Here is a 26,437-nt window from a genome sequence, read left to right on the forward strand (position 1 = left end):
CCCATGCCTCAAAATTGGAAAATGAATACAGATGTATAAACATAAAATTGTCATTATTGAAGGAAATGTAAGTTTTCTCCTTTCGAGTACATGACATTAATCAACTTCCTTTCCAGCTGGTTTAATTTGGGCAAGACAACTGGTGTTCATGCATGTAACTGAAGAAATAGACATCCACAGATTTTCATTTTCAGATATTTGGTAAATAAACAATCGAGCTTTAAAGAAATTGTCTTTGCACATGTTATGTTGTTGGCAATTTTCAGTTGGAATGTTAGCCCAACATCTGAGAGATGTTTTTGCCCCAATCTCTCAGCCACCATCAATCCCATTCGGTGGTAGCTCCTCACAAAGTATGTTAATAGTGCATTTTGTTTACAATTTTCTGATAATGCATTTAATCATTTAATGTTTTGAAGATCAATTAAACCATATTTCATCAGATCAAATTCTGTTTCACATTTTGTGTTGTACAAACCCCCCCCCCAAAAAAAAAACCCACACACACAAAAACACACACAGTTGTGAATTTCTATACGCCCAAGGACAACACTTTGTGTTTCCCTTTGTCCCTGTAATATATCACACTCTCCCATAGACTAAGCACATAGCTGTAAGATCGAGGACCGTTTTTAACAAAAGACCCCACGCTTGAGGACAGGAAGGATATTTTTTGTCTCCCTTTGTGTGTCTGTCCTCTATCGTAAAGCCATTCATGTACACCATTACTTGTTCCGTAGTTGTGGGGACTACACGCGGGTTGTCCAATGGTACTACGGAAGCCGAAGACGCTGTGGGGACAGCGGAAAGTTCTCTTAACTCGGTCCTAACAAAAAACTTCCCCATAACGCGGTGACAGCCCGCCCAAACAGTCATGTTATGTTGTGGGGACTACACGCGGGTGTCCAATGGTACTATGGGGACCGAAGATGCTGTGGGGACAGCTGAAAGTCCTCTTAACTCGGTCTTAACAAAAATCTTCCCCATTATGCGGTGACGGCCCGCCCACACAGTCGTGTTATCCTATACAGGGCGAGTCAAAAAAGCGAAACCCAAATGTCGGGACTATTGTTTTAGTGAAGTTCTGCATGTAGCACTTTCAAAATCCAGGATATGAAAGCCCAATTCATAAACTTTATGAAAGCCCTATTCATAAGCTCTCTTATAGTACAAGAATCATTCAAATCACTCATGTACTTTTCAAGTTATGGAATTTTTAAACACAACCACCGTTTCAAAGTTCTGTCCACAGATCACACAAAAAAAATTTGCGTTGTTTTAGCAGAATGAAAACCACTCACACACATCCCTTAGTATGTGATTTGTTTTCGTTTTGCTTAAAGAACACTTACCTTCTTGTGATCTGTGGACAGAGCTTTAAAACAGTAGTGTTTAAAATTCCGCAACTTCAAAAGCACATGAGTGATTTGAATGATTCTTGTACTTAAAAGAAAGCTTATGAATTGGGCTTTTACATCCGAGACTTTGAAAGTGCTACATGCAGAACTTCACTAAAACAATAGTCCTGACATTTTGGTTTCGTGTGTTTTTTTTAACTCACCCAGTACTATGTGTTAATCTAGGACCTCATATTGTTCCCTTCTTTTGTTCATATTGTTTGTACTCTTTAACTTTTTTCTCAACATGTCCATAAGGTTTGCACACAAAAACATCCCGAGGACTTGGTTCAGGTCCTCAGGGTTATTGTTATCGCACACGCCCTATTGTCCCCAGTCGTAAAGGATAACAAGATCACCAGTGTTATCCTATACTTATGAGGAGTGAGGACCTATTGTTCCCTTCTTTTGTTCCTATTGTTTGTACTTTTTCACATGTCCCATAAGGTTTGTATACGAAAACCTCCCGAGGATTTGGCCTAGGTCCTCGGGGTTATTGTTATCGCACAGGACCTATTGTCCCCAGTCCTCGGTCGTAAAGCAAAACAAATCACAAATGTAAATCCTTGTCACTGATTAAATTACACTAACTCAAATTTTACTTTTCAAGAATGAATTAACCCTAACCCCCAGTACTTCCTCAGGACTACCCTGCTAAATCCAACAGAGTCCAACCGGACTTTCCTGTTCAATCCACTGTGCCTCATTTTCAGTTGTCTGCTGAATCCAACGGAGTCCAACTTGGCGTTATAATGCAGTTCAGTTGCCTGCTGAATCCAACATTTTGCATGAGAAATGTACACAAAAACAAGGGGTTTACTGCTCAATCCAACAGGCTCCATCGGGTATGTTACATAGTTGGATCCTGTTGGATTCAGCAGGGTAAGGTTAACATTGTGAGCAAAATGAATATTTCGTTTGTCCAAACTTCAGTTTACCCCGACAGTCACATAATTATTATAAAACACAGAGAAACATTTTTTAAAAATATGATGGAAATGTATTATTTCTAAAACACGTTCGGATGTTTTGTATACATGCATATGCAACTAACTTTGTGTCGTACAAGCGTAGTCCATTTCACCTAGAGCAATATATAAATCTAAATTCAATCTCGGGATTTATTTACATATTTCAATGATAAGGGCAGATGTTTTGGTAATTAGCGAGCTTGATTTTGTATTTGATGTCCAACAGAACGGAACAAAACAGATGGTATGAATGGTAATTATGCAATTGTAAAATAAGATGAGTTTATGCTGAATATTGCTGGAAATATTTATGATACATGCCAAATTTGCATATGTACCAGTTTCCAGTCTTCAAGAGTAATACCACCCTTGATTTTGTTAGGTTATAGTAAAAAAAAATTAAAAATTAAAAAAAGACTTTTCAGTCTTAAAATAAGTACAGAAATAAAAACATGTCTTTAAAATTAAAAACTTTACAAATTAAAAATTTGGAGTGTACGAACACCACATTTTCATAAATCAAATCTAATGTTATTTGGCACTTTTAATTTTAAATATCAAAAAATATGTGTTTTTTTATGATAATTACTTCAATTATGCATTGGCAGGTGATTTTTCTTTCTGCATACATTTGCTGGAAATACATGCACTTTGTGAGTCCATATTTACAGCAGTGGTAGTAGTAGAAAAATGACTAATGAAAATAGGAAAATACAGACTGGCTGAATTTCCAACAAAATTTGGATATTCAGCATAGCTTGATGTTTGAAGGGAAGGGTCAAAGTTCAAGCAAAGCATGCTGGGATACCTACTCAGTAGGGCATGTGAAATCCAGGGAAACACGGAGGGAACCAGATTTTGCATAATTTAAAATGTAGCTTAGTCCAAAAAAAAGTATAAAAGCACTCTCGTGATCACATCATAGCATCCAAATGCCTCCGTGCCAACCACACGTACCCACAGCTGTTAAAAAGAGCCAGGGCCGAACCCAGCCATGTGATCGCAAAGGACCAACCGAACGAGACGTATTCATAGGGGGATTCCCCTTGTTGCTGACTCGGCCAATCGGAGAGGAGCTGAGCCCCGCGCAGCGAGAAGATGATCAGGCCGGCTGCCCCTGCAAGCCCTGAAAGACAGAAACGTGAAATGTGTGTTAAAGTCGCGCTTAAAAAGTGAGGAATGAATTTCTGCCAAATAATTAACTGATATGCCTGATAACTTAATGAACGTTAATGATAACTTAATGATATTCAAGATTTTAACCAGTCACATGACTTAGACATTCAGTGAAATCATTCAATGCATCGGCAATTAAATGCCCCAGTATGAACAATTTAATGCCTATACTTAATTTAAAGGGAAAATACAACATTTGCAAACATCAAAAAAAAACTACCAAATCACTTTGAAATACCTTGCTGGACTGTTAGTGAATGACAGTGTAAAGCATCCTGTAAAATCATGGCACCTGGTATACTGTCATTGTCAAGAAAAGTGGTATTTTTGTATCAATTTCCAACGCTGATCGGCCGATCAGCGTTGGAAACAACTGGCTCTTTTTTCAAATACTGGCCCCAATTGACCATCGCACTTGTTTGCAATCGATTACAAACCTATGAACGGGTACAAGCCAGCTAGACTGGTTCCCTGACCTTACAATTCCCCAATGTATGTAAACTGCTCTGTTTCTTCTTATATGGAGTCAGGGAACCAGACTACAGGAAAGTGATCGTTTTTCTTGGTTTTTATAGCATTTTCGAAACCAAAACCTCAAAAAAGTCAGTGTAACTATATTTGCTATATATTTCCAACCCCCCAATTCCATCCATTTCTGAAAATTACAGCAAAAGCAAATGATGTATATTCCCTTTAAGGAATTTAAGAGGTTACATTGTGATGAAATTACCTGCAACTATGAATACAAACGCTGTACTGATGTACATCATTTTGGATCTTTTCCTGAGGCAAACCATCGCTAACGCTTCCGCCAAGAAGACCAGAGCCACACCCACACAGACCAGGATCAAAAATGGCAGCAACAAATCTGAAAATAAAAGTTGAAAGGGTGGAAAAAGCTTTAACATCCAACGGCTTCTTATTTATTAAATTAAAAAAAACACACACATTTTTCCTAAAACTAAAATGGAATAAAATATGCATATTGTCTGGCCAACTTTTTTCTGAAGTTATTATGTTTATTGAATATATTTTATGCCGAAAATTGTGTTTTACTATATTACCGTTTCCATGGACTGGGTAGGCGTACTGGGACAAAGGGTCGTCACTCTCTACTTGTACTCTGGAAAGGTAATTTATGTTGTGGCATCGTTTTCCTGGAGGAGGAAAAATGTTAGTTTATTAGAATTTGGAAAAATATGCTGATATTTTGTGACTTGTCTTATAATCAGTTTGCACTTCAAAATGTATCAAAAAAAGATCACATGGCTTATTAAAAATTGTCACATACATGACATATATGGATCAATGAAATATTAACTAAATTTATTTCACAACAAAATCCAAACAACAAACTATTATCAAGTATTATCAAACTAATTGAGATCATAACACAAGGAAATATTGCAGTAAACTTCAACATCCATTTTTGTATTCCTCCGTGATCGCATCTCACCATCATCAGGCAGCGCGTCCGGCCGGTAGCACACCCGCCACACCCCCGCGCTAGCCAGTCTGACGTTGGTGGAGTTCCCACCGTCCGTGGTGCCACTGCCGAGACGATAGATGAGCCAGTAATCGGAGACTAGACCCATGGCAGTGGCCAGGAAGGCCACCAGCCCGACGAAACACAAGACCAGCAGGATTTTGGTGTGAGGATGCCACGGCATGATGATTCTCGCAAGCCTGGTGTTTATTTCCTGATTCTTTTTCCCACTGGCACACCAAGATTCGCATGAAAGTTTTAAATGCTGTCAATGATATCGCAAGTCGATGTTTTCACAGCAAGGTCACCGATTCTTACGTGTTTAAAATATCAATGTGTCGTGTGCCATTTCGCCGAAATGACCAATTAATTAATCTCGTCAGTCTGCAGGTGTCCAACAGGTATGCGCGCGCCACAAATACTTGTACCACATTTAGCTATTACTTTCACTATGCGGACATGGTACTGTAGGGCTTTGTGACTTGTCTGGTGCGTCACTGTGCGTGTAAGGTGGGCGGCCGTCATTGTCATGTGAAAATTTCTGCTGTTGAATCGTCGGTTGAAGCTTTTGTTGGAAGGTAGTCATGCGTGTCTTTGGATTTTTGGGGTTAGGTTAATTGAGCTATAGGTGAATCGTGGTAGACATGTTCTAAGCAGTTGAGGAAGGCGGGCCCTTAGATTTCGAAATCAAGATCTCATTCAACCTGCAAATTTTCTATCGCTTTTTCTTCAGCACGGCAGCATAACTACATGTACGAGTACAGTAACCAATGTGTTAATCACTAAAATATAGGTAAGGGCCTAAAATGTCATGAACATTTGCCGAATCTCATCAGTCTAGTACGAAATGTGTCTCGCGCCCTCTTGCGTCTTACTTTCTGCTATGCTGGCGGTTTATTTTGTTCGTTTAAAGATAGTTTTTATTGAATATCATTCCTAAAGTGGGAAAGGTAGGTCGTGGTGGGAGACAGGGATCAAAAGTTGAGAAAAAGATAATAGTTCATTTTCAGCACTGAAGGAGAAAAATTGTCCCCCCCCCCGGGCCCACGATTGACCTGACAAGGGAACTTCCCAAATTCACTGGTATCCGTCTGTTACTTGCACATTTTTACGAAGAATTCCGATTATCAGCGGATTTCCAAAAAAGACAATGACGTAAAACCAGCCAGGAACTTTCATCCAACAGTTGATGTGACAGTCACTTCACGCTGTGCAGAAATACGAACGGATATTTTTAAACAAAAGAAAAATTGTGACATTGAATAATAATATTCATGTTCTTATCAATGTGTAATTTGGCGGCGATCAGTGCAAATTTAATCTTAACGAGTGGGAAGAGAATTTGACACGAACTACACGATCGAAATAAAATACTCAACCAGCTATGTGAACCCGAGGACGATCACGTCCCGTATATTTTACGTACGTTCGAACGTACGCATTGGACCGTACGTATTATGTGTGCACAGTTCAGGACCACACAAACGAATTGTATGTGAAGTATAGGACCAACAAGATGTTGAATACCAAGATTTTACTGTAGAGTACGTGGCAGAAAATAACTCCAGTGGTCCAAGAAAATCGCAAATTTCTACAATGCCACATCCATCAACTCGTCGGGAAGGTCCCACAAAGATACGACTTACGGGTAAGTGAAACTGATGGTGATTTCTTGCGTTGTTTCTCTACGAAAATTATCCGATGATGAGCATGCACACGAACCGTACACTTGCTGTGTAGCTCAGCTGTGCATGTGCATCCCATGGCATGCTGTACACATGTACAACTAGCCAAAAACATTCCTCCATGCTGTACATAAGTTCATTTTACATTAATTTAATTTAATTTATGATTTTTTTTTATCAAAGTCAGAATTTTAACATTTAACAACAAAAAAGCGTATATGTAGATTTGTTTGAACATGATGAAATGGAAATTGGAATATGGATTGTCGTGATTGTCTGACAGTTTTATTACATTCTGAAAAAGGTAATTTGAATAAGTTCATTAACGGACCTGCCGATGTAGCCTAACACTTCTAATCCCTCTGTCATTAACATTGCCAATATGGGTTTGTGAAATTTTGGGACTGTGATGTTGTCGAGTTTGTTGAATATCGTGAGTTACAATTAGGTTGTGTTGCTTAAGCTATATATTCTTAATGTATACCTTTTTGTGTGCAGTCGACACATGTAAGTCATTACATTCTTTCCACTGTCAATGACGTATTTGGCTGTGCAAAAAGTACAAGTACATGAATAAGTGATTCTTGGCTTAATCATATTTCTGGAGTCATGATTAAAAATTAAAAGCCTGCCTGGGAAAAGTGGATTTATATTTAATAATAATAATATGCAGACTTTTGCAGTTAAATTTGTATGATTCCTTCTTTGCATACTTAATAGAAAGCGATATTTGTTTGATAAAAATAACAATTAATATAAAACTGGGAAAGAATTAGTATCCAGACGCCACTTCAGCGGTTATGTACAAAGTCTATGGAGAGTCAAGAAATTTTTCTAAGTATTTCCTAACAAAATTGTAAATGTTTCTCAGTCTCAGATTCATGTCTTTTCAACTTTTTTGCAATGACTGACCTTTATTGAGATGATATATGAAGGAAAAAAGTGGCGTCAGGACAGGTTGCAACATTCTTTCCTAGAACTGATTCAATTGATAAGAACAAAAATAAAGGTGATGTAGTGGTTCTCCCCTTTTGCTTCTCGCAGACTAATACTACAATAACAATACTACCTGACTACAAAGACTGAACTTTGTACTCTAAAGTCTAAATAACAAAATCAAAGTTGTTTACCTAAGTTATGATTATTATCAGAATTTGTTTATAAGAGGTCCAATTTCTCAAATATTGATTGATAGATCAGGCCAAAAATATAATAGTTCTGCTTCCGGTTTCCCTACCTACCCTATTCTGACAGCCCCTACCCTAATTGTTTTTTATGGAAAAAATGAGGAAAAATCACCCAAAACCATCAATTAAGTACCTTTTACCCTTGACTACCCTTGAGTTTTTGTACACTACGGTAAGTTTTATTGTCTCAGATTTTGCGCGTTCCGCGTCCATATCATGTAATTGGACAATATTTCATAAGCTGCGTCGACTTGATTCTAACGCGATTCTACCGCGATAGGTCAATTCAACAGGAACCATTAGAAACTTACATGTAATTCATTATTGGAAACAAAGGAAACAATAAAACATCATTTGATTTAGAACACTATGATAGAAATAATGGGATTTATACTTTTTAGTTCTGTGTTCGGACAAATTTCATTTCGATCAAAATTTAAAACAGGTATTAATTTGGATGTTGGAATTGCTGCATGACTTTTATTAACTTACAATAAAACAGCCGTGATCCTGTATTTGTTGCATAAAGTTGAAAAACGTCGAGATTCAAGAAAAAGTACTTCAAAATTGCTTTTAAGTTTTCAACTGGTTTTAGATTTCCACCTTAGTGCCACTTATTTTTGTGATTTGGAAAATGTCTGTAGAAATCGGTGCACAGCATTCTTAGCGTTGCCCCATATGTTTTGATTTTGTAAAAAAAACAAATTTTCATATAATTTCACATTTTGATTAGAAACTGAGCACCAATTTTCATGAAAAGCGAGACTAAAGAACACTACAGCTTTCGTTGTCTACCCAGGAAATGAAATCCAGTATCACCTCAAAAAGACTACAAGCACACACCAAAAAAAAAAAAGTATGATGCAAGAAAAGTACTTCAAAATTGCTTTTAAGTTTTCAACTAGTTTTAGATTTCCACCTTAGTGCTACTTATTTTTGTAATTTGAAGTATGTCTGTAGAAATCGGTGCACAGCGTTCTTAGCGTTGTCCCATATGTTTTGATTTTGTAAAAAAACAACCACATTCTCATACAATTTCACTTTTTGAGTAGAAACTGAGCACCAATGTGCATGAAAAGCGAGACTAAACGACACTACAGCTTTCGTAGTCTACCCAGGAAATGAAATCCGCAGTTTCAACTCAAAAAGACCACAAGCACACACCAAAAACAAGCTGTGATCTTGTATTTATTACAAAAGTTGAAAAAAAAGTCAAAACATCGTAATGCAAGAAAAAGTACTTCAAAATTGCTTTTAAGTTTTCAACGGGTCTTAGATTTCCACCCTACCAGTAGTGCTACTTATTTTTGTAATTTGGAAAATGTCTGTAGAAATCGGTGCACAGCATTGTTAGTGTTGCCCCATATGTTTTGATTTTGTAAAAAAACCAAATTCTCATACAATTTTACATTTTGAGTAGAAACTGAGCACCAATGTGCATGAAAAGTGAGACTAAACGACACTACAGCTTTCGTAGTCTACCCAGGAAATGAAATCCAGTATCAACTCAGAAAGACCACAAGCACACACCAAAAAAAAGCTGCGATCCTGTATTTTTTACATGAAGTTGACAAAAGTCAAAACATTGTGATGCAAGAAAAAGTACTTAAAAATTGCTTTTAATTTCTCAACCGGTTTTAGATTTCCACCCTTGTGCTACTTATTTTTGTAATTTGAAGTATGTCTGTAGACATCCGTGCACAGCTTTGTTAGCGTTGCCCCATATGTTTTGATTTTGTTAAAACAAATTCTCATAGAATTTCACATTTTGATTAGAAACTGAGCACCAGTGTTCATGAAAAGTGAGACAAACGACACTACAGCTTTCGTAGTCCACCCAGGAAATGAAATCCAGTATCAACTCTAAAAGACCACAAGCGCACCAAAAAAAAAGAAAAAAAGAAGGGGAAAAAAAGGTCATTAAAAAATAGTGAGGTATCACATTCCTAATGAGATCCTTATTGGCAGCGCTGGGCTTCCGCATTCACTCGGCTGCAGCCCACAGACAAAGGGGAAACGGGAGCGCCAAAAAATTAAGACAGCTGGCCAATTAGTGTCTGGTGGGTAATCTCTGGTGACTGCGCTGTAGAATATCAGGCCCATGGGGTCAAGGATCCAGACCAGACAGTTGGAAGTGTGAGTGTGATGGGTGGTGGCACTTAGGTCTCTGTTTAAAGGGAATGTACATCATCGGCGTTTGCTGTAATATTTAGAAATTTGAACTATTTGAAGGGTTAGTATAATATATCAAGTATTGTTACACTGACATATGTTTGAGGTTTTGTGTTCGAAAATGCTGGAGAAACCAAGAAAAACAAAAATGTTCAAGTAGTCTGGTTCTCTGACTCCAATAAAGATGAAATTGTTCATTTTATAGATGCCGGAAAATTGTAAGGTAAGGGAACCAGTCTAGCTGGCCTGCACCCGTTCATGAACATGTAACCAATAGCAAACAAATTTTTGACTGAAAAAAAAATGGTAAATTTGGAGCAGTAGCTGAAAAATAGTTAAGTTTTTTCCAACGGTGGTCGGCCGACAATTTATATACAAAAATACCTCTTTTCTTGAAAATAACTTCACACCAGGTGCCATAAATAATTTTACAAGATGCTTTAGACTGTCATTTACCGGTACCAACATCCTAGTAAGGTATTTTGTAAAAATGTGGTAGTTTTGTTTTCTGATGTTTGCAAATGTTGTATTCCCTTTAAAGTGACTAGTAGCAGGGTGTGTGCATATATATGTGTGTAAAAATTGACAGTGAGGCTAGCAAAAATTGGAGATACAGTGGTTTATGTGTGCACCAAGGCTGTGTCCTTCCCGTGTAGTAAGCTTTATTGATTTATTGCCTACACTATTACATGTATAGTCTTGAGAGGAAAACAATTGCAGATAAATGTAGCAAAAGCTTGGAATTGTAGATCTACACATGTATGCAAGTTAAGCTACAGTACATGTTCTCTGCACACTAAATTAAATGTTTGTAACATACCGGTACTTGTATACATGTGGCCAGTACATGTACGATGTACGGTACATCAACTCTACACCCATACAGTGTATGCATACAATACGTGTACATAATTTTGTAATTAATGCACCGGTACTACATGTATGTAATATGTATGCATACATACTTCTGTATTAAATCCTCTAGGACACAGTACTCATTCAGGGCTATACATGTGCATTAGCATGAAATCCCAAAGGGCTCATTAAGAGGATTGTTACTGCTATGTGTCATTAGTTTTAAGATCATGTTCTTTGGGCCATATGTGCGCACTGGCTCAGTGTACAAAATCATGTGAATCACAATGTACATGATCTGATACACCGTGCCCTCTGGAGACATGCACACAATAGGGGACAAAAGATTGTATACGTCTCCACAGGGCAATTTATAGATGATACGTCTCCACAAGGTTTTCACAAATAGATATATATGGATTTTACTCAAAAACTAGGAATTTCCAAGGTGGGTTGATCTGTCGCAAGTGAAAGAGTTTTAGAAAAGGGAAGTCCGAATTTCAGCCAAGGAAATTAATTCTGGAGAAAATAAGAGCATGTTCATGTACTGGTGGGTCTAGAACTAGATGCTGAAGTATTGAAACAGGAAACGTTGTTTGGAGTAGAAATAACAATTATGAAAAAGTTGAATTGGTTTGGTAGAACTTAAAAGAAAAAATGATGTGCGCATACTTTGATAAAATTTCCTGTGTTTTGTTTTAATATGCAGGACCTACCGGTACATGTACATGCACATGTCCATGTGTATGTTGATACATGTAGGTAATATTTACTCAATGAACAACATTTGCTTTTGCTGTAATTTTCAGAAATGGACGGATTTGGGGGTTAGTATTTTATAACAAATATTGTTGCACTGACCTGTTTGAAGTTTTGTGTTCATGGATGCTGGCAAAACTAAGAAAAAGAATGCTGTTGTTGTAGTCTGGTTCCCTGACCCTATTTCGGACGAAGTGAGCAATTTATAGACGTCAAGGACTCAGGGTATTGTCAGGTCAGGGAACCAGACTAGCTGCCAGCTAGCACCCATTCACAGATGTGTAACCAATTGCAAACAAAATGTGGACTGTTCTGTACATTTGGTGAATTTTTGAATTGGGGGCAGTATTTAAAAACAGTCAGTTTTTTTTCCAACGATAGTCGGCCGACCATCATTGGAAGTTGACGCAAAAAGTCCACTTTTCTTGAGAATGAAAGCATACCAGGTGCCATGATCTCACAGGATGCCTGAGACTGTTATTCACTTACAGTTAAAAAGTGAGGTAGGCCCTACTTTTAAAAAAAAATGGTAGTTTTGTTTTTTAAATGTTTGAAAATGTTGTACATTAATTACCTTTAACACATGTACACACACTCGTACTGGAATTTTATCCTTGTGGAGACATTCCTTTGTTCTCTTTAGTCTTGTACTAAAGTTTTCGAGTTTTAAAGTTCACTTTCAAAATGCTCTTATTTTTAACCAGAATTAATTTCCTTGGCTGAAATTCGGACTTAATATCCCTTTTCTAAAACTCTACGGTACCATTTGTGACAGATCAACATACCTTGGAAATTCCTAGTAAGTAGTATGTGAGTAAAATCAATATATCTATTTCATGAAAACCTTGTGGAGACGTATTCATCTATAGAAATTGCCCTGTGGAGACGTAATCTTTTATTCCCTATTGTGTGCACGTCTCCAGAGGGCACAGTGTACCGTTATCAGATCACACTTTTTGGTTAATAAACTCAATCATGAATACACACACACCCACTCCAGAACAAAGCAAATTATGTGACCAATAAACCTACATTTTTCTCCCCATCAAATGTACCACATCACTTCACCCCAGTCAAAAAAAAACCACCCAACAAATACCGAGTAGAGTAGTCATTAGACATGATGAATGAATTGAATGGATAGATTTCTTTTCCTCGTTATCTGTGAGTGTGACTGAGCCCAGACATTCTTTCGGCCTCGCTGGGCAGGGTTTCTTTGGAAATGGCTGGTGATTCACCCCCACCAGTCCTTGATCATGGAGACAGATGGTATCCTACCCTAGCGCCAGACACCAGACACGGGCGATAGTGTTTAGCTCACTGACCACCAAGCCATCACCCGACCGACCGACTGAATCTGCTGGAGCAGACACTACCAAGCAGCTAAAGTGATCAATTAATGTTGCTAGCCTGTATTTCTTGATACTTGTCACACAGAGGGACGGTACATTGCGAAATGGATTGGAAGCGGTCCGAAATGGGCAGATATAAATTGATGCGACGTTCTGATTTTTTTTTTTTTTGGAGAGTTTATTATACTGATGCTGCGTTTGGGATGGAATTGTTACAAAGTCAGCACTGAAGTGATTGATGGACGAAAGTATTTGCCGAGATGAATCACGGAGACGATCTCATTTTGTGTTCCATTTTCTACATTTTTTTGTGGTGGGGAGAAAACATATCACTAAGTTTTAACCGCATGCAATGTCATATTTTCCAAGACTTATGACCAGCTACCAATTATTCTTATTCAAATATAATTTACTAATCATAATATTATTAATGGAGATTTTTAAAGGATTCAGTCCATAAATTAGGGGTCCATATTGTGACATTTTTGTGTCTCTGTTACACCTGACCAGTGTAATGTGCCAAACAGGTTTTGTTAAATTTGACTTCAAACTAGTTTTTATTTGTTGGCAGTACTTTGGCAGGTACTTTGCTTTACATAATCACCCTTGGAAATAGAAGGCAATAAGGAATGTGTCCTGAATTTACAAAATCCTTTATGATGTACATGTAACAGGCACACACACAAAAATTGGAACTCACATGACCCAAAAGCGCAACTTACTGTACATACCGTATTGTTGCTGTTGCTTCAAGGCATTTTTCTGTATTAATCTCTGGAAGTGAAAACTGAACATTTAAGTAAAATTCATACATACCTAAGACCATTCACGCATTCCTATTGGTCGAGAGCCCGTCACGTGGCCGGTCTTAAACAGATGTTAAAGACATGGCTAGCTGGTCTTAAACACTTTTCCAGTGTCACATGAAATTTTGGACTTTCATGAAATCCGGTGCCTTTTACATGTACGTTTCATTGGTTGAACGTTCAAATTCCCCAAGTATGCATTATGTGCAATACTACCAGTGAATCATTATTTCATAGTCCGATATTCACACTACACCAGCCAAGCTGCTTTTTGCGGGACATCGCGCAGTACGCGCGACCATGGAGGTGGAATGCGTGACGCGCACGCAATTGTGGAGGGGCATTCCATATTATAGTCAGAGGGGTGTTTCGAAAACCATGAAGTAAAATTGCTGAACAAAATGGTTAACAACGTCTACTTTTTGATTTTTGGACCGAAAAGATTGTTTGTTTTTTTACCAAAAAGGTATTTATGAATGGGAATAAATATGTGTTCCGTCGGTATTAAACACTCTGTATAAAACCGGTGGGAGTCTGGATGGGTGATAATTACCCTCGGCTTCGCCTCGGGTAATTATCACCCATCCAGACTCACACGGGTTTTAAACAGAGAGTTATAATACCTCCGCAACACACATTTATTCCCTTAAGAAAAATGTTAAATTTTAGTAATTCGTGAAATCTTAACTTTCAACACAGATTATGTTAGTCCCATTATGTATAATCTGTCCACATCAAGACATGTACAAAATGTATCACAAGTCTTAACCTGATGTGCATGCATACACGTACATAAAATATGGAGCTAAAACATGTCATGTACATGTACATGTAGCAATCATACAGTGTGTGTATACAAAAATGTACATACATGTATATGCAATCACATACTGTACATGAAAAAGGTTGAGTGCATTAATGTTTGTATTGTGTGCAATGAGTGTTTACATTTGTATTAAATGGGTGAGGAACATGTACTCGTGCACAGTCTTATGTTAAGTTACATACATCTTCCATGTCCATGTCCATATGGCTGTGTGCCTGGTACATAAGCATACATGTATATGTACATTGTACATGTACACGTACATGTACATGTACATGACTGAATTTCCAAATGCAGGGTCACTGGCCAATTTCCAAGGCCTGCCTTTGTTGCACAGCATGATGGCATGTGTTGTACTGCAAGTTTGCAACCCCCTCTGTGCATGGGATCTGCGCTAGTACAAGTTCATACATGTATACATGTACATTGTATAGTATACAGTACAAACCTCCATTGTCCTCACTTCTGCTTTTGTCATACATTTGTTGATTCATACAATCCTTTGTGAGTTTTAACATCTAAGAAAATAGAATACTGTTTATATTTTTCTACACTGTAGGTACATTCATACAAACTTTCTGACCACAACACAGTTTGCGTATTGTCTTTGGTTTGCAGCCCCACATGCTTGTTTCCTTTCGTAGTGAAACTGTAACTTGACAAACGAGACACAATTATATCGCAATACCAAGCGATTGTTCTACCGTGGGAAAATTTCGATGCTCATAATGTCGACTTCCATGTGGTGCAAATTTCCGGAGAGCACGTTCCTTTATTATTATTTTTCTCCAGTCCAGGAGTGAGTTTATGCTATTGTATTATGATACAGCTCAATGGGCTTACCATGGGTTTACCACTCCATTGCCATGTGGTTTGACTATTACCGTGAACTTCCGCAAGAAAAAAAAAAGGTCGCCTCATCGGGATAAATAGTGGGACTGTTGGTAACCCTCAGGCGATTATTAAAGCAATTTTTGTTTCCTGTCCACAAAGATCTGAATTGTTGGGATGTTGTGAACGGAAACACATTAGAAATTACAAAGGAGTTTTTCCTGGGGCAAAATTGGCATGCATTGTTTATGAACATGCATACATACGGTTCGTCAACAACTGCAAATTTACATGAATGATATGTAGTTACCGGTACATGTAGCACATTAGCCCCATAAATGTGGCCAATTTACTGGACTACCTCCGTAAATACAAGGCCACACTTCCACCATGTGCAAAAACATGTTGAACTTTGTCAAATTTTGATTTTCACATTTAGGCTTAGTTTGTAGTTTATTTTTGCATTAGAAGCATACTCGCCCTCATTTTAGGCTAATCAGAAAGTGCTGCCTTTTTTCAGATGTCTAATTTTCGTGAAATTTTCAGATTCGTTTGCACACGATTGCGTATCAAAATTTCAACATGAAATTTCACGAAAATTAGACATCTGAAAAAGGCAGCACTTTCTGATTTAAAGCCAATACAGAGGGTGAGTATGCTTCTAAAGCAAAAATAAACTACAAACTAAGCCTAAATGTGAAAATCAAAATTTGACAAAGTTTGACATGTTTTTGTACATGGTGGAAGTGTGGCCTTTATTTACGGAGGTAGTCCAGTAAATTGGCCACATTTATGGGGCTAGTAGCATGTGCATTGTATGTGGTAGAGTTCCTAAAATTTAGTTTGGAAATAAAACAAGCAAATATATGCACTCTATTTATCCATTTTCTTACATGCTGGAAAGTGGGAAATGTACAAGTGGGCATTTCAAGCATTATGGAAGAACGAGCTCACCCTTTTAAACCTGAAAATGTATTTTGCAAATCTTATACACGTCATCTAGTAATGGTCAAGGAGATTACAGACTAGGAGGTTTGGATCATTTCTCTGAATCATTCATTAGACATGTACTGGTATCATGGTTGATTGCCTAGCTGTCAGCGTCACTGACATTACATTTTCTTCCATAACAATGGAATTGCCCAAATGATTCTTGAACATAATGGAGTAGTTTGTATTTACATGTAAAGGGTTTTTTTTGGGGGGGGGGGGATCCCTCATATATATACAATGTACATGCAATACATGTAATACAAAAACCATTACTTGTTATTTCAATCCATGGTGCCAATACTATGCATGCTTTGTGTACGTAGTAATAGTGAGCTACAAACATGTCACTATGTACACAAATGTACATTGTATACACAAATGTACACAAATGTACGTGCCTTTACACATGTAGACATGGTCCATTATCACTTGCGTTGCGCTTTTACATATAATACCTCGTGTTTACTGTCTTACCCACCCGACAGACATGCATTTTAGGTAAAAACATATTTACCAGATCAAGCTGGGGGAAGGGGGGGGGGGTGGGTGGGAGAGAGAGAAAATTATGAAAAAAGTCAACAGTTGGTAGGGGGTTCGTTTACACGAAGGTGTAAATGACCTCTGTAGAATTTGCCACTTCCTGGGCTTGTAATTGTAGTCTGTGTGTGCTGTCTGGTCTGAAGTATTGTGGCACTGAGAGAGGTTGACAAGTAGAGTGTGTCTGGACGGAAAATTGCATTCCTGGGTTGATGAGTAAACTAAAGGTGAACGTGACTAGGCAGTACATAGGTTCGATGTTTACATGGGCATGTGCATGCATAATACATATTTTACATCATAGAGTAAAGAAATTAACATGCACTTGTACAACGCATGGAGACCCATAAGTGCAAATTTACGTGTATCACCGTACATCTTTGTGTATACATTTTGTAATTGTACAGTTTTTCGCTTTCCATTTTTATTTTGTTGAACAAAAATTTGCTGTACACGCAGGACATAAAATGCAATACATGTTTTATTTTTATGTAGATTTTTAACTCTCGAAATACTCGATACAGATGAGACACTCATTTTGTAATTTACATAGAAAATTTCTCTGTACGTAGGATAATCACGATTTTTTTTATTGTATTGGAAAGAGAAAGGAAAAGTTGTTATTTACACTAGTGAGAAATCGAAACTAATCGAAAAGATGTGCGTGTCAAAAATTGCAGATACATTTCCTGTATTGTCTGCAAATTAGAATCATAGTTTAGATACCAGACACAAAAGAGGATTGGTTTTACTTTCAGGCTTGGAGATGTCTGGCTGTGGTCCAAGCACCCCCTTTTTTCCACAATTTTTTTTCTCCACGCCCCCCTCCCCCTTCCCAATTTTGAGATTTTGGATGAGAAGTGACTAACATGTATTTCATCTATCATTTACAATAATTATATTCAGTGTACAAAAATATTTTCTGAGTGAATATGTGTCTTGTTGTTTTAGACACGCAATAACCCAGCGTTGCGATAACCTGCCGCCTTGAGAGGGCGTTATCACGACGAACCGCTATCACCCACGAACCGCTATCCCCCACGAACCACCAGCAACAACGTCTTGGGAATGTTGTAGCGGTTGTGCAATGCGTGCACACCTGTTTTGCCTAATCTAGATGCAGCTCGCGTTCAAAACCTTTCATATTACAAATGTAGTTCCGAACCAAACTCAAGTCGCATACAACACAGCAAGACTTGTGTAGACCAGTAAATCGGTCCAAAATTGCCTACGCCGGCCAAATCACAATTTGCATGCCCTCAAAATCTTCAGTATTTGAGCATGCTGTGGGCCATGAACTTGAGGGTTTGTAAAAAATATGGGTGGAAGCTGTGCACAGGACTGGGAGCTTGCAGTTCTGTGTAATTTGGATGTAATTTGGACCCTAAAAGCGCTCTATTTTGCAATGGAGTGTAGGCATCGTTTTTCAAAATGGCGATGGGCTTCAGGACTATTTTCAGGGGTGATCATCTTCAGATGGAAATTTCTCCTAAAAGTCATCAGTTGACCCCCCAAAAATTGAAAAGAAAATGAAAGATGATGAAATAAGCTTTAATTTGATGTGAGTCTCAAACACCTTGGAGAGTTGTGAGTATTTTTCCCGAATTTCTGAAGTGGGAGCATTTACCATTCGGGTCTATGGAAGTTTATTTACTGGTCTGCTACCGTATGTACATGTAGTACGTGTGGGACTGAAAATGGACCGTGATTACCTGCAGAAGTAGCGCATGCGCACTAGTTTCCCCCATGTTAAGGGGGGGGGGGGAGATTTTGCAAGATTGTCAAGATGTTGTTGCTGTCGGTTCGTGGGTTATAGCGGTTCGTCATGGTGATGCCCTCTCGCGGCAGCGGGTTATCGCGTATCTACAACAACAACAAAATACTGCCCCAAGAATAAGTGAGTACATGTACATGTACTTGCCCTACATCCAGATTTGTCTCTTTTTTTGGTTTAATATTTTGTGTTGTTAATTAATGAGACTTATTTCTAAACGATTTCCTATCTTTGTCTTTCTCTCTACAGTGTTATGTGCAAAGAACATTTCCAAGAAAGACTTTTTCCGTAAGTATTCCAATTTGACCCTCGCTTCCCATCTGAGAGTTTTGATCCTTTCTTATTTCAGCCTAGTCCAGCGCAAACAATTCCTCCTCCTGAACAATCAGTCAATAATTCCCCTCAGTGAGTCAACCCCCCCCTGGGCTCTAGACTGACCATGAGGGTAAACAATTACTTTGGCCGTGATGTTGATGACCATTTTTATCTTTTTTTTGGGCAGACACACTGACCACAGACCAGTCATAGTCACGGTTCATTTCACTCTTAATCACAGGCAGGGCTATCAATGCCTTCTGGTCCTGCTGTTGTTAATAGTCAAGGAGAAAAAAGCAATTATGTGAAGCTAACCATACAGTTTTGTTTATCATAAATACATGTACGCAGGACAGTAGATAATATTAAAGGCATAATATCATTTGCATTTATCCAAAATGTCTGAAATTGTGAAACAGAAACTGACTTGGACAAAACATTTTACATATCATGTCTGGATCTTTGCAAGGCTGTATTGAGAATAGAATGATTGCTCAGACAGTGCTTTGTGTTTTTGTGCTTTTAATTAAAAACCCGAAATGAATGGAGAGTGGATAAGTTTGGAACTCACTGGCATGCTGGCATTCAATTTTCCTTTTTGTGATGTTGTAGATTTTTTTTTCAACCAAAACAAAAATTCAACAATTCTGGGAAATGAACAGTGCCACGGTGTCTGATATACATTTTAAACAATTCAACAGTGTACATAATAAAAAGTTATAATCATAAAGTGGATTTGAATTCTGCTTAAACATTCAAGTTAGTAACAACAATGATTTAAAAAAGAAAACATTCATCCAACTTTTTTGCTGTAGTAGAAATTGGCTCAAAACACCATGGTGTTGGACATAATCAGACAAATTGATATTGATTAAGTTTTCAGTGAAAATCTGAACTGTTGTAATATGTTTTTCAATAAACCACAGATAATAAGCTTCCAAATGATACACATACCGGTATGTTTCATTTGTGATGTTCAGATTTTTGTTATTAAAAAGTTTTGACAGTATTGAAGTTTATAATTCCATGGAATTGCCCACTTACATGTACCCAGTATGAACAAGGAAAAATACCTGCATTCCAAAAAAAAGGCCCGAACATTTTTAACATTAACAGAAAAACCAGCCACTCGGCCATTCGGGCAGACCATAATGCCCACCGTGGACAGAATATATTGACCGTACTCTGACAGCTTAATTCCCACAGAAATCCCCAGATATACGGAGTGTCCGATCAGTGTGAAATTGACCGGAGTCTGACCTTTATTCAGGTCATCTCTGGTGGTAGAAAGAGAGAGAGAACAGATCCGAGTGCCCATGACCATGGCATGCATGTAGGCCAGTACCGGTATGTCCTTGCTGTATGATGGCTGGGTGGGAGAAGGAAGGCCTGTTACATGTACAGTGCATGCAGATTTAATTTCATGGAGATTTGAGCAATGCAGTGCTTTCATGGGTACTCGGTCTATGATGAGCAAAGAAAACCATATATATGATATTGGATTCATATGTAATCATGATAGTTTTGATTGTGCCAGATCAATATGATGTGGAATTCATGTGTATTGTAGAAATGTTATGCATGTACATGTATAGCAGAAATTTGATTATATAAAAAAAAAGCATGGGCCTTATTCACGAGTCGGCCATATTGGATTGAGAGTGAGGTAAAATCTTGATTTCTGAAAATTTTGTAGAGAAATGAAAGCAATTTAATTACTAATTAATTCCAGTCTGCTTCAATGATTAATTTCAAATTTGTAATTAAACGTTCCCTAATGTTTAAAGCCAGATTTGAAAAAAAAATGACAGTAAAATAAGGCTGCATTGTGCCTGCATAAATAGTCTGGCGCCATCCCATTCAACAGTTAACAATTAATGAAATACATTCAGGGAACTCAACAAAAATGGCCAATTCGTGAATAAGGCCCATAGTCTAGATGATCAGACACGTTTGATAATGATGTTATTCATAATTCTCTGCTTACATGTTGACTGTACAATTTTTCAAGTTCATGTAAAGTTCAACCGGTTCCCCTTAATGCTTTCCAAGAACATTGAGTAGAAATGAATTGTGTGTAATGCACAATCAGCTGTTCGGTTCTTAGTGTACTGTACATGGTACCGGTGTCACATAAAAATCGGACTCGTATGAAAATCGGACTCTTTTTCCCTTTAATTGGTAAAACCCTCTCACGTGACCGGTCCCTCTCCTAATTATCTATGCATGAGCATGCGCAATACCACCAATGAGTCCGTATTTCATAAAACCTAAATTCATGCTACACTGGTATGATAGTACAGTTTGAGTCTCATCACTCTGATAGGATTAAATTATCTATCGCTACTTTGATGGTGATTTGCAATAAGCCAGTTAAAAAATTACCATTCACTTATAAATTTCATCCCGGTTTAGAAATCGTTCAAGTTGGCAACCCCAATATACTGCCAATGTTGCTACCGGTAATTTATGTCATTTTGGTATGCACACAGAATCATGGTAACAGAAGCATTGATGTACAAATTTTCAGATTTAAAAAAAAAAATTATATGATAAAAAATGCTATACACATATCAAAAACAGACAATTCACAAGACCAAAAATGTCAATATATGTACAGGTATAATTTGAAAAAGTTCTTTGGATCAACAGTATCAATTTTGTAAATATCCTATAATATAAACACTCAAAATCTAATGCTGATGACTATTTACTTAACTACATGTACCGGTAACTTAAACAGATTTTGCCATAAAAAGGATGGCAATCACTAAATCAACAAATAGACAAAATTCTTGATTGAAAATCAATGAAACTGCAGCAAACTGCTTGCTGACTGGATTGACGTGAAATATACAACTAAAAAAGGTTTTTTTTGGGGGGAGGGGGGGTTTTGACAAAGATTCTGCTGGAATCGAAACGTTACCCTGTCTACTTTTGTTTGATTTGTCTATTTTATTTGTCTCATTCAGGATTACCGGACCCTTTTGCCAAGATCGTTGTGGATGGCTCAGGGCAGTGCCACTCGACCGATTACTACAAGGGGACCTTAGACCCAAAGTGGAACCAACATTATGACTTGTAAGTGCCAGGATTGTGGCTTTAAAAACATGGCTCTTATAAAACAAAACAAAACCAATGGTGCTGCAGGAAATTTTGCAGGAACCTGATTGCATTTACCCCAAAATGATACCTGTAGATGTATTTGCGTCATCTTCTGGAGACGGCCCACAAAAATGCAAATTCAAACATAATTGGTCAATACCTAGCGTAACGTTGTTGCGCAGTTTCAAACAAGTTAGGCCTTGAGCTCTGCAATTCATCCTTAAAATGTTGGGCGTGGGCCGCACATATACTAGTCAAGTTACAAAGTTTGTAATCAAACCATAACCGGAGGAGGTAACACCACACTGAAAGGTGTCTCATGACCTTTGCTTCTTCCCAGAATCTCACATTTAAAGTGAATCAGTTGACACCTTTCTAAGATGTGTATTTGACACCGCAACAGTGCCTTGAACTTCATGGAACTCGTTGTGTACATCAAGCAATTACATTTGCTTGGAAAATGCACTTTATATATTAGCAAGGATGTACATGTACATACAAACGCTGCAAAATGTTCAATTTCTGCAAATGCCCGATCTTTTATTTTTTTCAAAAAAGAATACCCGTATACCTCAAATTTTAGGCCTTCACACAGTGATTTTTGTTAAAAAATTTTTTTTATATATTACTAAAGCTCAGACTAATCCTTGTCTACAGCATATTTGACTGATCTTAAGCAACTTCTGCATCAAAAATTACGGGCTGAACTTAAACTAAATATTAAGATCTTGAAATTGCTCAAAATATCTGAACATGTGAATTAAAGACCATTTTCTTTAATGAATACAATAGACCAATATCATGTTGCAATCATCTTGAATTTTTTCCCATTCAAATCAACATTACCAAAGCGAGGCTGGAAGGAAAAATAGTCTGGTTCATTTTAGCGCAAAAAAACTTTATCATTCAGTACTGTTATTGGATACAGGGAACATGACTGAAATGGTGGCAGCATGATAAAGGTCTATTGTCACAGTGTGGAGTGATTTTCCACAGGAAACAATTACTATTTTAATGTGAGGCGACTTTAGTATCTGTTCCCACAATCCTGTTTTTTTTCTTCTTTTGCCTACCAGATTTATAGGTAAAAATGACAGCATAACCATCAGCGTGTGGAACCATCGGAAGATCCACAAGAAGCAAGGGGCTGGGTTTCTCGGCTGCATCAAGATTCTATCCCACGCCATCCAGAGACTTAAAGATACCGGATGTAAGTTCCTCATTTGCTGTTAAAATCTTTTGATGTGAAATCGCTGATGTGCTTTCCTATGGGAGCTCGGTGGAAAAAAAATGCCCCCCTGACCTCGCCTACAGAAGGTCCCATAAGAAGGCACGTTTACAAACGGGCAGTTCCATGCACTCTTGTTTTACTATACTCCCGAGGACAATGCTTTGTGTTTCCCTTTAAACCTGTAATGTAATACTCTCCCATAGACTAAGCACACAAACTTACTTCAGAGGATCATTTTCAACAAAAGACCCAACTCCCGAGGACTGAAAGGATCTGTTGTTCTCCCTTTGTGTGACGGTCCTGGGGGGTTATGTAGAACATGTACAGTGTGTCAGACGTACATTTTGGACAATTTGGGTGATTCACAATGCAGTGCGCCACCAAGAGTTTGCCGCGGAGAGTCCATTTCTCAAGTTTACGGTCGACAATACAGGACCCATTTGAACGAGTATCAGTAGACAACTTGAGCTTATTTGTTAAGGATCGGGGCAAAGCATTCTGCCGCCTTACCAAAAAAAAAAAATATATATCGATAACAAGAAAAGAAAAGGGCAACCAGATACTCGAATCATACGCTTACGAAAATGCTGACCGGACAAACTATCAATTTCAAATGCCCCGCGCTGTGAGTTTGTCGACCATCTCCCACAAAGCACTGGGAAAAATGAACTCTCTGTGGCAAACTCTTGGTGGCGCACTGCATTGTGAATCGCCCGAATTCAACAGCGTACATGATTATAGTTATTAACATAAAATGGATTTTAATTCTGATCAAACTTATCAGTTGAGTTAGTTACTACAATGATATATAAAAATTACTAATCGGTTTGAAACACCATGGCGTCAAACATACTGAGACAAATCAATTTTTGGGCGTTCCCATTAATTAATTTTTCATTTGCAAGTAACAGCTGAACTATTGAGCATTGTTAAACAATAAAGTGCATTTAATAACAGATAATAAGCTTCCAAATGATATGTCATTTGTGGTATTTGGATTTTGTGAAGTTCTTTCATTGATGGATAGAATTCGTAGAATTGCCCATGAGTGAAATGGCTTATTGATTTTGTTAATTATTTGAAGAATAATTGTGTTATCTTCTAGTATAATCTACCGGTAGGTTCAACCAAAACATTTCCGATGTACCACAATGAATGACAATATTATTTTTCTGTTAGTAAATCCGGCCCTTGTACCACAGCACAGACGTCAAAAAGTACATTGCCACTGCAATAAACAAGAAAATGATTGTTCTACGCCTGATGGTTTTAATGTCCAAATACATACAAATGCGGGATGGAGCTGAACTTTTTTCCAGACACTGGTGTCATTTGTCATCGTGGTACTTGTAATTTCCAAATTTGGTGCTCAATTAATAACACTCAGGTTGCCAGTATTTGAAGAACTTGGACATGCTGGCATGCAATGAGCATATGTTCGTGTCGGAGAGAACCACTTGAATATTTTCAATTTTAATCTTTTTTATTTGGTCTGTATTTACGATTTGATTCACGATTTGATTCCTGTAGTCCCAGTTGTGCATACTTTCTTTTGTGTGTTTAAGTGGCTCACTCCAAAGGAAATGTACATCATTGGCTTGTGCCGTAATTTTAAGAAATGAACTATTTGAGGGGTTAGTATATAAGATCAAATATTGTTACACTGACATGTTTGAAGTTTTGTGTTCGAAAATTCTGGAAAAACCAAGAAAAACAAAAATGTTCAAGTAGTCTGGTTCCCTGACTCCACTAAAGATGAAATGGATCAATTTATAGATGCCGGAAAATTGTAAGGTAAGGGAACCAGTCTAGCTGGCCTGCACCCGTTCATGAACATGTAACCAATAGCAAACACAATTTGGACTGGAAAAAAAATGGTAAATTTGGAGCAGTAGTTGAAAAATAGTTAGGTTTTTCAAACGGTGGTCGGCCGACCACCGTTGGAAATTTTATACAAAATACCACTTTTCTTGAAAATGACTTCACACCAGGTGCCATAGTTTTACAGAATGCTTTAGACTGTCATTTACCAACATCCTAGTAAGGTACCGGTATTTCGTAAAAATTTGTTAGTTTTGTTTTTCGATGTTTGCAAATGTTGTATATTCTCTTTAACCCTCCTATGCAAACATACCGATTCATTCTGTGCCAAGTTGTCCTTTCAGTCAAAATCAATCAAGTGACTGTTTTCAACTGTTAAGAATTTCCAGCCTACATAAAGCAGGACTGACTGGCCGTGACTGGTTATATTATGTCACTTGATACAGCTTTGCTTTGGCTGTGGGTAATTGATAAGCCAGCTGTGACCAGAACTTGCTTGAATTGTCTGTTAGTCTGTTGACTGAGTTTGACTAGTCACAGTGCTTGCCTGACATATGATCTGACTGCTGGTGACCAGCCTGTGTTAAAGCAGGGGGAGTGTCCATGCAAATTTTGACTGTCTGTGATTGTTTAAATAGCAGGAGGGTTGAAAAAGTCAACCTTGTTTTAGTGGAAAAGTTCAATAGTGAGTTGATGTACATTTTATTTCCAATGGGAAAATTGTATGTATGCCATGTACCGGTATGTGAGTTAAAAGCCTGCAGGACAAATTCCTTATCAAAAAGTGGCAATGAAACACTCAATTACTGTAGTACATTTACAAATTTCTGGAAGAAAATGGAAAATGCTCATTACAAAAAATTGAAGTAGGGCTTTATGGTGATGGATATATGCGCTTTGTATAGATGTGCATTTTTGACACTACTGGAAATCTAGGTTTTTCATATTTGTAATACAGACAATTGCTTTTTGCTAGAAGAATTATTGTGATCAACTGCAAGTTGTGGTTTTCAATTGTTTGTTCCGCAAAAATATTTTTCGGCTGACTTGGCCCACTAAGCATCTTGCCGAACCTGAACCTGTCTTGCACTGTGCCATTTCCTCGGCCCATTGGCATAGTTTCCCTGAAAAGTGCATCCACTTGACTGAAGGGGAGAG

The 26,437-nt window shown here is 37.8% G+C and overlaps 2 protein-coding genes across 2 annotated transcripts in view; one reads left to right on the plus strand and one right to left on the minus strand.

Moving 5' to 3' along the window:
* Positions 1-2,374: 2,374 nt before the first annotated feature.
* LOC119736366 lies at positions 2,375-5,614 on the minus strand. The gene is made up of 4 exons (XM_038210379.1): positions 5,001-5,614; positions 4,609-4,701; positions 4,275-4,412; positions 2,375-3,494 (listed from the first exon to the last, which is right to left on the minus strand). The coding sequence occupies exons 1-4, from the start codon at positions 5,212-5,214 to the stop codon at positions 3,283-3,285; spliced, it is 657 nt and encodes a 218-aa protein (XP_038066307.1). The 5' UTR covers positions 5,215-5,614; the 3' UTR covers positions 2,375-3,282.
* A 34-nt stretch (positions 5,615-5,648) lies between these two features.
* Positions 5,649-26,437, plus strand: part of LOC119736365 (E3 ubiquitin-protein ligase SMURF2-like) — a 47,463-nt gene continuing 26,674 nt past the window's right edge. Inside the window, exons 1-5 of the mRNA XM_038210377.1 lie at positions 5,649-5,823; positions 6,574-6,678; positions 19,057-19,095; positions 22,095-22,203; positions 23,304-23,437. Coding sequence (XP_038066305.1) covers positions 6,627-6,678; positions 19,057-19,095; positions 22,095-22,203; positions 23,304-23,437 — 334 coding nt within the window. The 5' untranslated portion in view covers positions 5,649-5,823; positions 6,574-6,626. The remainder of the gene's footprint in view (positions 5,824-6,573; positions 6,679-19,056; positions 19,096-22,094; positions 22,204-23,303; positions 23,438-26,437) is intronic.

Source organism: Patiria miniata, unplaced genomic scaffold (genome assembly GCF_015706575.1).
Source record: "Patiria miniata isolate m_02_andy unplaced genomic scaffold, ASM1570657v1 HiC_scaffold_3, whole genome shotgun sequence".
Lineage (NCBI taxonomy): Eukaryota > Metazoa > Echinodermata > Asteroidea > Valvatida > Asterinidae > Patiria > Patiria miniata.

What these genes read in the sequence shown, in the direction of transcription:
- LOC119736366 (XM_038210379.1), bottom strand. Translation starts at nt 5,214, where the DNA reads ATGCCGTGGCATCCTCACACCAAAATCCTGCTGGTCTTGTGTTTCGTC. An exon ending in CTACCCAGTCCATGGAAACG is followed by an intron (nt 4,413 to 4,608) that starts GTAATATAGTAA and finishes TTTTATTTTCAG; the next exon opens with ATTTGTTGCTGCCATTTTTG. An exon ending in GTTTGTATTCATAGTTGCAG is followed by an intron (nt 3,495 to 4,274) that starts GTAATTTCATCA and finishes TCTGTCTTTCAG; the next exon opens with GGCTTGCAGGGGCAGCCGGC.